Here is a 14,769-nt window from a genome sequence, read left to right on the forward strand (position 1 = left end):
GCATTTTCCCAATGACGGGGTGGCCAGTATATTATTTCCGCAGAAATGTTAACGGTGATGGTTAGCAGGCCAGCCCTTATAAGAATTATCAGTTTCAGGACACACTACACGCACGTTTGCCCGAAATGGTCGCGTGGGCGTGGTTTTTACCTTTTTTTTAGATAACACATGATATAATAACACATAAGAAACTAAAAGAGCTCACGGTAATATATATACATAATACATATATATTTATGAATGTATTTATGTATAGATTATACGCTTACCTCTGGACAAGTCCAAAGACGTGACTCGTCCTTGGACCTCGATCTCCGTATGCGGTTTCTCGGTCCTTGTGTCCCAGAATCGTATCCTCTTGTCAAAATGGCCGCTCATGATGGTCGTGCCAACAGTCTCCGATGTGACCAGATCGTTGCAACTAGACATAGCGAACTTGGTCTCGACGCCTACATAACATATTATTGCGTTTAATGGAAAAAGTTTTATAATAATAAAAACAACAACAGCAACGTGTTGACGATACCTGGTATAACGTTATGCAACCGTTACACACAAACCTACTATTATAGGGTGATTCTTTCATATTGAACCAATTCAAAATTAGAAAACAATTATTTTTTATTATTTAAATATATCAAAAATAAACTTATTAATCGTAGAAAAATGTAAAATAATATTTAAAAAAAAAAAAAAAATGAAATAATAGATAATTTCTTATACATCTTATGATATTCTGTTTGATTTACAAAAATAGGATCACCCTGTATAAATATGTAGATTGTAGGATGCTATTTATTGCATAGTATTGGTTATCGAGGCATATATTATATATCGGTGTAGTTTATTGGACCGCCACCAACTACACAAAGCCACGTTATAGTTAAATGTACAATCTCGTACAATATATTGGCTTAGTTTATTAATTGTCGCACGACGAGCTCGCGATGAGTATACGGTACATAAATATAATATTATATACTCACATGCTCTGACGCGTAGATCGTATATCTTCAGCGTGCGGTCATGGCTGCCGGTCACCACTTTGTTGGGTTCACCCATGAACTTAGCAGCCATCACTTTAGCGCAGTGTCCAGTCAGTGTGTGCTGAAACAAAAAAAATATATACATCATTTATTATCATAATATTATAAGATCTATAATAATGATAATAATAAATAAATAAATATGGTTGTGTGGACTATAATATCGTACATATTTAATACTATAACTATATTATATACGCTTATAGACAGTTTGATAAAACTTAAGTTCAAGCAAAATAACAAATAACTAATAGTAGAATGTCAGACCAACGAAGTTCAGTCCACAAAAATATGTGTTGTACAATGCACTTATCGTACCATTTATCATTGACAGACCGCGGGGACGGAAGATTCTATTAGTGTGTGTGTTTAATAAAAGTATTTTTGACTATATTTTGATCCATTAATTCGAATTATTTTATTCTATTTTTCCCCACGAATACCAATCTAAAACTGGCTAATTTGAAGTGATAATATTTTTATAGTTAATAAATATTAATAGTATAACTAGATAATATGATGAGACGATAGTACCAACGAGGTGCTAGAACTTAAGACCATTTCATATATGAACATAACCGGATCAAATCGAGATTATTTTAGGTCAAAATTAAAAAACATCGAGTGTTCTAAACAAATAATTATGAATAATCACCCCGTTCGATATAAAATGAACAACGCATATTTTATAGTTGCTACTGTGGTCTGTGAGTAAACCACAACGGGGAAAATAGCATAAACACCGTCAACCGTCGTCATACGCTTTTGCGACCTATAATCTATGTTTATATTATCGTGTGTATTGTATACCTATTAAAATTATAAGTATAGTGTATACATATGCTTAATATGTGTATGTAGGCTCGTATACACGCGTTTGGTCATCGGACTAACTGTATTGTAGTAATATATTATAATACCAACGTCCTGCGTCCGCACAACTTTATACATGTATATATGTTATATTATAATAGGTACCTATCGATGATAGTAATATGTGTACAACGCGAATAATTTTTATTTTATTTTTTTAAATTTCTTTTATTTATTTACCAATCATAATCTACTCGTGTATGCTTATGCACGTCGTCGTCTCAGCGTGCATTCGTGTACCTGCGCGCAATCGTCATGTTTGCGCGTCTACACGTATTTATACCATCGTTGGCCGATGAATGGAATTAATTTCCATTTAATATAATAATAACATACAGCGATGCTGTATATATTAAGTCTGGCGGAAAATGCCGACGCAGATATAACTACAGTATTATAAGTCGTTATTATCTTATATTATGCACTATATGGACACACTAATATAACTACCCTGTAAGTCCGCACCAACAATATAAACATACACATACACACACCCATACATGAATCTTCGTACTGAGTGCCTCACCATTTTTTGTACTCGTATATGTTCATCCGACCATCATTATGTAGCTACATTTCAGCTATTAGAATGTTTAATGGACATTAGAAATACAGCTTTAAAAATATTAGCATAAATTATATAAGCATTGTAATATAATTATTATTGGCTATTTGCAAAAACTGGATTTTTTTTCTTTTTCTTTTTCTTTATTTTTTTTTTTATTTTTTTTTTTTTTTGATTGTAGATTATACTAACTGTAGATTTTTAACTTGATAGTAATTTTTAGCAAGACCATATGTTAATCAAATTATAATTTAAAAATAAAGTTGTTGGCAGAAATATACACGATGAGATTTCTAAAATACACATATATAATATAATCTGATTATTTCAGTGGTAGTACACCGTGGCGAATATCGAAGTATTATATTATGTTAGCTTGATTTACGTGTCGTTTTCTAGAGAATAATTTTACGATAAAAGAAGCGCTTTTGGTATTTGGCACGTTTTTCCGATCGCATCAAATTAAAACACAAACACACTATATTATACACATAAGAACTAAACCAGCTGCAAAGGCCCTCGAGGCAGCGCGACGATCGCTGCTGTAAATGCGCGTATATATTTCAGACAGTCGTGAACTATTATAATCTACATTTACATTTCCCATTATAATGTAAATCCACAGTATGTACTTATAAACATTTATAAATAAATAACAACATAATATATGTGTATTGGGTATAGATATTCAACAATATATTATAATCGTATCGGTTAACACACGGAGGAACCGGCACGTTTATGCTTCGATATATTATGACACGTCGCTGTTTATAATGATAATAATAATAATAATAATAATATAATGTACAATGTTATATTTATGTACAATATATTAGCATGAAATGCGCAGTGTGTATACATATTCGTGTATAAATATAAATATATTATAATAAAAACATTACATCTAATAAACTTATTACTCATAAGTCATAACATGCAATACTACATAATATTATTAGTCTTTCCTGATTCTGACGGTAGAAATAGTAATATTACGGCGAACGCATAAATCGGATCATGGTTATAAATATATAGGTACAGCAAAGGTACTGCAGGACCAAAATCAAATACAAGAGCAGTTCACGTATACGAATTTTATACAGAAATTATTTGATATAATACGTTTGAATTTAATTATTTAGGTACCTATATTAGGTCACACGAGCGTTATACTTTAGTCGAAATTGCAGTGATGTATTACGAATTTATAAAATATACATCTCAACAGTAGTTTTTGTGGTCGCTAATAAGCCGTGTTGATAAAGTGAATAAATTAAAAAAAAATACCATCAACAAAAAAACATATCAAATTGCAGGCATGAACCGTTGCACGGTTAAAACATGTTATAATATATTACCTCCTATTACGAGAGGAAACATTTTTGAGTTATATTTATATATTAATATATATTTACGACTTATTACTCTGATATTGCAGCTGCAGCTTGTAGGTGCAACACGTTTATGCGTTTATTATTTATGCGACATAATAATAATACAACGTGACCTATCAAATTGTATTGCTTTACCGGAACACCGGACTTTAGCAGACGTCTGCAGAATACAACGGTTTTCATTATGACTAGACACAATTATTATAGCTAATCTATGACCGCTGTAAACCATAGACTATAGACGTGATAGTAAGAATATTAACAATAATAAACATAATTCAGTGTACTTATAGCGTAGATACACAACACTGATAAAAGAACATGGTCGATAAAATTAGATTAATAATTGTATATAAAATAAACGAGTATTATACTAGGTGATAGTTATCAAAAACAATCGCTATTTCAAAAAACTCTTTATGTTATTGAAAATACTATGATTCTTTTTTCAAATATTTTTAGTTATACAAGACGATATTTTTTATCGGTGTTTTTAGTTTTTTTTAATGGCAATTTACAATTTTTGATTCTTTATTGTAAATTATTATTTTGATTATTTCATGTGTAAACATCAAATTTTGAGTGAATAGTTTAGGAATTATAAGTAAAGTGCAGTAGGCAGTAGCACATAGGTACCGTATAAAAATTTTATTTACTACTCTGTTCATCTAAACTTTAAATACAGGTATGTAAAAAAAATTAATCGATCATCCAAAATTTGTTTTGTTATAAATCAAAACCTTGATTTTATAATCAAAAATATGAAATTAAAAATTAAAAAACCTAAAAACTTAGCAAATTATAACAATAAATAATGTAAAATATATCATTTTATCAAAAATATTATTTTATAATGATTTAAAATCATGTCGAAATAAAATTAAAAATATAATAAAATTATTCATATTATGAATGTCCCAGTGTTTTTTTAAAAGAAAAACAATTGAAAAAAAGTTAGTCACATTACACATATAATTATAATTGATTGCTGCAATTTTTTTTTTTTTTTACGGGCTTGGGTGGTCGGGTCACAAAAAGGGCACACTGACTATCATAAATGTTTTAAGGACTAGGTCGTGCACGTTGTGTTTGTTACGAATCCATTATATACGGCTTACTGTATAAGCCATTATCAGTTTTTTTGTCGCGTCTAATGCGAAACTTGTTTTGGGACCAGTACCTACTCTTCATCGTTATTAACCCATACTTTAATGTATTTACACAAAATATATATAGTAATTAATATTATAATTTATTAAATATATTATGGTAAGTAGGTACTTGCACTGATTGTGCATATTATAGTAATACCTATACAGTATGCATTGGAAAGAAATTGCAGAAATAAGTAATAATTATAATAAATACTTAAACACATTGATACTTATTATTTTAAGGATAAATAAATTAAATAAGATGATTATTTTATCATGTATTAATATTTAATAAATACAATGTTAAAATGTATTATTTTAAATTTTCTTAAAATAAAATATCGATAAATAAAAAACCTAATACTTTTCGAAACAAAAATTGTTAACAGTATAACAGCCACTTTATTATGGATTTGAAGTAATTTACAACACTCGCTAAATATACCTAATTCAAGGATTGAATAGTTAACAATGTTAATAAGTGAATATACACTTACAAATTGCACTTTTTAATGTAATAGCATTGATTATAGAATATACTATAATAGTATATTCTATAATCAATGGTAATAGTCAATAGATAAGAATAAATTCATATAAATAATATGCATCTACTTATTATAGCCAATACATTTATTTTGAAATATATCCATTATATGACTGCGTACTTCTGAAAATAATGATTCAACAAATTTAGTTTTTTTTCTACAAATGTGAACTATAAGCATAATGAAACTCAAAAGTTTCTATATTTATCCACTGATATTTTAAGTTATAAGCTTACAGATGACTGTTTTAAATATTTTTATATCATACAAAACTAAAATATTATATTACTAATATTATTATAACTTTTTTCAATTTTAAAATTATATATGGTCACAGAAGGCTCTTTTTTGAAAAAATATCATGATAATAGTTATATGCATAGACCTTATACTATAATCTTATATTATAAGGTCTATGGTTATATGATATATTTAATGTATGAAAAAAATAGTACAGAACTGTACTTGCTCTGCAGAGTAATACTCGTATACGCTTATATACAATAAGGTATGTCCCCAAACCATGTTATATATATATATATATATATATATGTGTGTGTATTATAGGCAAGTAGGTATGTAGGTATACTTGCATAATATAATTATAACGATGTTTACAATATAAATTATATATACAGTATATAATATATGTAAGCGATCAGAAACGGAACTTGTTGCAGAGGTTTGCCCACTAATACAAAAAATTATAGTATTAATTTATATATATAATATCTTTGAATGTTTTTGAATAAAAAAAAAATGTTATAACAAAACCCCATATACGGTGTATACCTAGGTATAAAAGGTATACACTCAAACATTGTATGTACAATCATTGACTCAACCATAGTCAACTGCGTATACGTATAATAATATAATATTTGTGTAGGCAACGCAATATTGTACATTATTCTATATACAAAGTTAATTTCAGGCACGCCTATTTAATGACCACAACAGTATTGGCATTTACCGCGAACTGTCAGTTGTCCACTGCAACGTGTATTTATAAATTATACAATATGGTATATGGTTACAAATTTCTAGTACAACGGTAATATTTTAAATAATCAAATCTCTTGGATACAATATATTATAGGTACCTACCTACTATATTTCATGCATCTATACATAATATCATAAATATACCACATTACAGCTACTAGTCACAGATGTTTAAGACATATTTTACTTGGAGGAAATAAATTATAAGATACTACAAAGTATACTTATTATACCTATTATACATAATATAGTTTATAATTTATCTGTAATATAATATTATATATACGCGTACTTAAATACATTGCACGTACACATTATCATTGCAATACTCGATGTTAAAGTCTCTACGAAATCGATCATCCTATAATGCAGGATGCTATTACAGTAGATACTATGGGTACGTATTAAATAATAATATTATCATGATTTAATATTATTGCGCATAACACACGTGTTTTAAGTACTATACGACTGCAAATGAAAATTGAAAGATCCCGCAGTCAAAGACGATCAAGCGCGAGTGTATACCACAGTGCTGCACGCATACCTCCATATATTATAACTATATCATATATAATATGTATACGTGAATAATACATATTACATAGGTACTATATGTATAGGTTTAAACCTATTAAGTACTGCAGTATATAATGTTCTGCACTACAGAAAAAACTCGTAGCGAATTCAAATCCGACGTCCGATGAACTTTCGCGATATACGTCTCAAACCCGCGGAAATCCATTACGACGGGCGGACACATGAAAGGCGAAGAAATTAATTAAAACGTATACTTATATATACGAATGCGTACACGACAACCGACGTACACATGCAGTATGCACATGATATTATTTTCAATCGAAACAAAACGGTATATACAAAAACGATCGCTGCCGACGCTGATGAGTGTACACATTATGATGTATACTTATAGTATTTATATTCAATATAATATACAATAATATTAATACGCATACATATGAACGTTCGATGGAGACCTCATTGTGTCAGTTTGGTGTCGGATCTTTGCAACGTATACATGCGATACACGCGTTGCAATAACGTCCGATTGCCCATTTATACATAATATATTAAAATAATATCATATTATGCACGCGTGTACCTCTACGTAGGTACGACAAGAAATAATAATAATAATAATAATATAATCGCGTACATACATCGAACTACTCTACAGCGGCGGCGTCGCCTTTGTACTTCCGGAACGGTCGCATTTTATTATCGCCGTTAACCTAACCACTAACACGATTGACACACGCGCGTATATATGGATGTATATTAGGTAACTATATATAATATGCATCTGCTGCAGTTGTATCAAACTATATATAGACACTAATCCGAGGACAGACCAAAGGCGGATCGATAAGACCGCTAAAACGGGAAAAGGAAGTATAATGTTTACCTACGTATATGAATAGGTCTTACGTGCACGCGGGGGGTGACGACTATCGTATTTCCTGGGTGCATTCTCCTATTGGCGGCGACTTATACGTAAACACTATTATTGCGACGTATAATATAATACGCACACACGATTTACGTACTCGTTACCTATATGTATTATACTACAAGTCCGATGGTTCTGTTTATGTATATAATTGTCGCGTGCAACAGATAGGTACACAGTACACACCGATGCCGTAAATTTCCGTTGGCGCGAGGCATTTCTATTATTTTTTGTCGTCCCATAATGAACCGCGTGCGTCGTGTTCTCGGGACGAAAAAAACCAGTTTCGTGTTTTATTTATTTACATTTTTTACGCATTGTACGCGGCACCTGTGGGATATTCCACGAGATTAATAAATGTAGGTAACGCCTGCAGCGTATTATGTACTTAATACCAATGTAGACAAAAAATCTAACTGCAAACGTTAAAAATACTTCATTGTCGTAGAAAAAATAAAACACCCATGAGAGTGCGAATAGTAATTGTATTTGTCGTCATTTGGATTGCAGATAACGCGCGTAATTATGATATTACTCACGAAATGAATGTCGGTCCATATTTCAATAGCAGATAGCCAGAGGAAAAATATTTGAATTTGCTCGTACAAAAAACAATAATCATCTGTCGTCATTATCACAAGTACACTAGGAAGTAATTTCAACTGGCGATATACGCGTAGACGGCCACTAAATTAATATAAGGTACATAACATTTATTCGGTGGCGATCCAGTCGACCGTAACTCGATTATACAACGCGTACAACGGTTCAAAACAAAAATGTTAAACGAAAATTCGAATTATTGTCGCCATTCTACAGCTAACATATATTTTGTAGCATAAACCGCTACCCGGGCTTACTATACGGTCCATCATAGATTGCTGTTGATGTCGTCTCGATCGGCAAACGAGTGAATAGGTTGGGATTTGATAAAATAAAAAAATAATAATAATGAAGATTATTAAGCGTTTAACGCAGTCGTTTACACTTGAAAAATAATTAAACATGTTTGTTTTCGCAGAGTGATGTCAATAACAAACTAAACAAAATCTAATATAAGCATATATATGCAATCGTCCTTCTAACAACACAATTATTTAAGGCGTGATGATCGTCCAGTAGATCTCTGCGTAATCTATACAACGGCAATGCAATTATAACGTTTATCTACGAGTAAATATAGACTAATGTAAATCCTGACGGCACATAATATATGTACACTGCGTGCGAAGGGGCGTCGAAGGGTTGCGAATAACTGACTGGCGAACGTGATGGATTTCCGAACACCGTTCGCATTGTTTCTGTGCACGCAATAACCGTATTATGCACCGTGCGGTAGACACAGAAGACATAGATAATATATTACATATATATATATATATATATATATATATGTAGGTGTACCGTACCAATATTGTGGTCTGTCTCGAGCTATGCGATTCGATGAGAGAGTTTTCAGCGAATCTCCGTTGCTGCGGTCGATTGCGATTAATACGTTTTTTCGGTGGAGGCTGAAAACCGAATATCCGATGATGGTATAATAATAACAATAATGATATCTAATACATCGCACGCACACATTAGCTATGTAACGATATAATCAAATCGGAATACGCAAATATATGTAGACACACACACACACACATATATAATATCCAAGTACGTACATAGCGACTTTTCTCACGACTGGTCGCTGAACTTTTGTTCACAGTTCCGCCGCCACCACCGCACGTACGTGCATAATATATCTATGCGTTATTATATAATATACATATTTTCTCGCCACAATCCACTATAACGTAGCTGTATGATGCGCGTATACAATAAACGACTCCGCACCGGTACATAAATATAATACAAATAAATTATCCCGTTCTGGTCGTGTTTTCTGCAGACGCCTCCCCCGCGCTCACATATTTTCATTAGCCACAGCGATTAATCGCGCGCGCGAGCCCGCGCCTCGCGACAAATTTATGACGCCCGATCGACGCGCCGGCCGTGGTCACGAACGGCTGCGCAAAACGATTTAGTGTAATATACTGCACACGTGCTCGTACAATATTATAATATATACCTATTTTTTTATAATTTTTTTTTTTTTTGTCCCGAGCCATTCCGACGCATACTGCTCACCATGAGTACGTTAAGACAGTGATACAAGTATTATACAAAAATACTGTTTGTTTAATTAACTTAAGTACTAAAATGAAAGGTAGATATATTTGTTTTTATAACAATTATTTATCATAATAATAATATTGTTAATTAATAATAAAAAAAAAATATTTTTGTCATCAGGCGAGAATCGAACCGTGGAATTTAAATTATCTGTTGATTAAAATCTATTAATTTTACATTAAACGTATTAAATAACCATTGTTTTTTTAAAATGTTAAGTCAAAAATATGAAATAAAGATGTCGCCCTTCTAATCTAACTCTCTAATCGCACTTACACCTCCTACTACAGTTGGCTTCGGAGGGTTTAGCTTTCGAAGAGCTTATTTAGTCGAACGACATCTTTAGATCAACGACGCCATCACTGACATACAAGTGGCTCAGTTATTTTTATAGCATTTAAACATGATTTGTTTGTTCTCCTGGTGACGAATTAAATAAACAATTTATGAAAAAAAATATATATATATATATATATAAATATATATATTGAGAAATTGTTGATGTAAATAATATGTATTTATTTCTTCAGAGCCCAGAGAGATATAACTTATCACTTTTAAATATTTAAGAAATTGCGTTTAGGTACTAACAGTTGATATTAATTGGCACATATAGAAAACGAATTATAGGTACCTAGGTACATATTTTTTAAGCTAATTAAAGGTTTCAAGTGAGTATAGCTATAAAACTAACAACAGATAACATTGAATATAACAAAGTATTTAGTATTAACAAAATACATATAAATATATATATATATATATTATATACGATAAGTTAAAAAATAGAACTTTAGTTTTTCAAAGTCTAAATTTAATATATGCTTATAGCCTATAGGTAACAATTATATAAAACGTTTTAATTAAAAATACATATCTAAATATGTAAATTATATACATATGACTGCTAAGCCGGTTCAAGCAATGAAATTGTCACACACACGACATATATGTATTTACAATTTACATTTTGTAGAAATCAGCTGCAGGTTTTTTCGTTTATACATCACAGAATTTTCCCGTCATTGGCGTATATTTATTACACAATACATAATTTCACGGCTTTCAATATAATCTTTGAAACAGTTTAATAATAATAATAAAGACGTATTTTTAAAATGTATGCATAATAATATATCATATGCCATGTGCAAATATGTGTAATTCTGATAATCTAGAAAATGATTACAGTTGTCGGAGACCGCAGCACATTTATATAGGTATATTATATAGATAGGTACACGCTGCGGACGAATAACGACAGCAGACAGAGGCACAAGGCAGTTGGTTGGAGTGCGAAAATTTAAATTTACGCCTCTTGAATGGTTTCCAAATGTCTGTAATCACGTTTTTTCCAGAGAAGTTTGTTAAGTATAATATGATTTTCTGATCACCAAGCGGAAATTGAGGATTTTTTCGTCACTTCATTGCTTGGTTATATCATATAAATTCGTATTCATATACAACACAATATTAACATTTACTTAATGCCATTGACGCAGTTGTGATTTATAAACGTACGTCCCGCGACAACTGTCGGTCATTATCTTCCGGTAGACCTTATTATTATAGGTAGGTATATGAGATTTTGCATTCAAGTCATAATGCTATATAAATAAAATTATCATGATATGTCTTCTGTCCAACGGGCATTATTATTGAAAATGTGTCTAAATATTTATTTATTTATTTTTTTTTTATATAGTGCTTTTATTTTAAACATTACAGCACTAGTGTCTAAATATGTTAACTGTTGATTTCAAATAGAATTATATGTATTCGATCACGGACATAAAAAGAACTGTTAACGGCTATATCCGTTTTAACTTAAGAAAATAATATTACTACTATATACTTTCATTTATAAGTATTTAATTTTTTGTATACAATTATTGAGATATATATATATATGGATTAGATCTTAGATCTTCATCTACGTTTACACCAAAAACTATATTAAAAAAAATAAATAGGTAGGTAATAAGTGCACACATACGTTTTTGAACGTTTTATTGGCAATCGTCACGGGGCGTAGTATCATACCTGGTAACAGGTAACTGCACCAGCATAACACCATTTTTCGGAAATTCTCATGTAGGATTCCTGTAATTCTCGTAAGAACATAAAAATTATAGAGCGACTGACTATAAAGTAACAAATTATAGTTCACGCGTTATAAGGCTAAATATAAGGGTATATAATTTAATTTCAATATTCAATTTATTTTTGTAAATTTCAATTTGTGCTTTAACTGCTTACAAATATAGAATATAAAACACTACATTCCGGTTTGGAATGTAGCATTGTTTCGAAACGGTCGATTATCACGGAATCAAACATCAATAATTTATGCTAATTATTTGTCTTTAACTAAACATTCATAGTAGAAAACAGCTATACCTACTGTTTTGATGAATGATAGAATAGTCAATTTTATAACTTAATTGAACGACCAATCCTATTTTATGCTTTATTTATTGTTATGCATAATTCATAACTATATTACGTCTAAGTACGATAAGTATATATTGTAGAGAATTCGAAGGCGTTATAGGTTTATAAGATTATTGTAAATAACAGTATTAAATGTGTAGTTATACAGAATATTAACATCGTTGACCGGCGACAAACTAATTATACAAAAGCAGTTGTTGCGACTTGAGAATTTCTCATGGTTTTAGTTCTGTAACATACATAGGTCCTACATACATATGATTTTACGGAAGTAAAATAAATAATAATATCGTATGAACACAAATCACACGCATCATCGTTACTGATATGAACATAATATTATTATCCTGCTAAGGGTAAGTTTTATAATATCAGCTTACCCAGCTTTATACCCATCACATTTGCTAGCCATAAAACTTTTCATATGTTCTTATTTTAGATAATTATTCTATGTATTGTAAATTATAAGTATAATGTAAACGTGGTTAGGTTATAGAGATATTATTCTGCAGCAACTTTCGTTGCAATATCGTATATCGTACTGTGCAAGTTTATGTTCGCCGCTATATCATCGAATATATATTTAAGTTATCGAGTTTGCCCTTATTGTCTATAATATTATACCTACCAATAACACAAACACGGCACGCAAACGCGAGTACCTATCTATATTATATCGACCAAGTGTTGAGACCGCTGATTTGGCTTTTACAAGAGAGCGCAGTAGACTACTGTAGCGACAGCGGTGTAATGCTGTAGCGACTACTGTTGGAACGCGGTGTAAAATATATCGTATAATACACATCACGCAATACGCGTATTTGCAGTCTGTCCGCATCGCACGTTTCTCGATCGCCGTCGCCGCTACCGTATATATAACAATAATAAAATACATAATGATTGATGAATTCCTCGGATATTTCGAATTTGCCTCAAACACATACTTTATATATAGTTAATAAGTATATAATATGTATACGAAAAAAAAACCCCGCACGCACTCATCTGCTCCTGTCGGAGCGCGTCGAGACAACCATAGGCATTATCATTTGAAAATCTCCATCGATTAACATTTTTAATGGTATATCTATAAAACCGTTCTGTAGGTATATATTATGTACAGAAATAATACGTATCTAAAATGCTCAAGTTTCATAATAATATACACTCATAGGGATTACTTTTGTTTTGTTTTGTTTTTTTTTCGTTATTATTATTCTTATACGCCGACGCCGCCGCCGCCGCCGCTGCAGTTTCCGAGATGAGATATTAATCGATTCTAAATACTTTCCGTCGTTACGTCGCACTGACATTGCGCAAATGCCACGCTGTGGTTGCGGTAGTATATAATTATTGTCAAACGAATACGCATCAGACGATTCGCGCGCAATTTCGGTTTTATATTCAATGCAAATGTGCGAGACAAACAACAAAACAGCCGAGAAGAAAATGGCTGAAATTCGATAAATATTTCCGTACTTTATTTCGAAATATATATATAGTATATACATGCATAACTCTAAGTACATTGTGGTATGTGAATCGGCCGCAGCGGTGCGCGCGAGTAATTTCACTGCAGTGCACATCTAAGTGCTGATATATATTGTGTATAGGAATGCTTATATTATGTAGATGTGTTTCGCATTTAACGGTTCACAAAATTTCGATTGCAATAATCGCCTGTGATAGGCAATGACTTCTGTTGGTTTATTAAATCTAGGAATACTATTTACTCGGAAAAAAACCCAAACGTTTACAATCATAAGTACTTAAATTGAATTTCTACAATAAACAATGCATTTTATAGATTATATCGTCGTCGTATACCTATATAAATACATATATATTTTAAAATAAATAATACATTCGATTAAAGTTTGAAAAAAGTGCAACCACGATATTATAATTTTTTAAGAATCCACAAATCATATCGACCTAATATCATATAACCTAACGCGTAGCGATCCGTCACGATTATCGCTATCAAAATTTCTTTTCTCAATATACGTGTGACTGTGTCATATGGTATTACAGGTTTCTCTGCAATATTATCGATGGAATGCGAGTACTATATT

General features: G+C 31.2%; 1 protein-coding gene across 2 annotated transcripts in view; it reads right to left on the reverse strand.

Moving 5' to 3' along the window:
* The window catches only part of LOC112600546 (autophagy-related protein 16-1), a 159,106-nt gene that overhangs the window by 15,965 nt on the left and 128,372 nt on the right, over positions 1 to 14,769 (reverse strand). For both annotated transcript variants that reach the window (XM_025347812.1, XM_025347804.1), the window contains exons 9-10: positions 987 to 1,107; positions 270 to 449 (exon numbers count right to left, since the gene is read on the reverse strand). In XM_025347812.1, the coding sequence (XP_025203597.1) occupies positions 270 to 449; positions 987 to 1,107 (301 nt within the window). The remainder of the gene's footprint in view (positions 1 to 269; positions 450 to 986; positions 1,108 to 14,769) is intronic.

This window comes from Melanaphis sacchari, unplaced genomic scaffold (assembly GCF_002803265.2).
Source record: "Melanaphis sacchari strain LSU unplaced genomic scaffold, SCAv2.0 Contig0_pilon_pilon, whole genome shotgun sequence".
Lineage (NCBI taxonomy): Eukaryota > Metazoa > Arthropoda > Insecta > Hemiptera > Aphididae > Melanaphis > Melanaphis sacchari.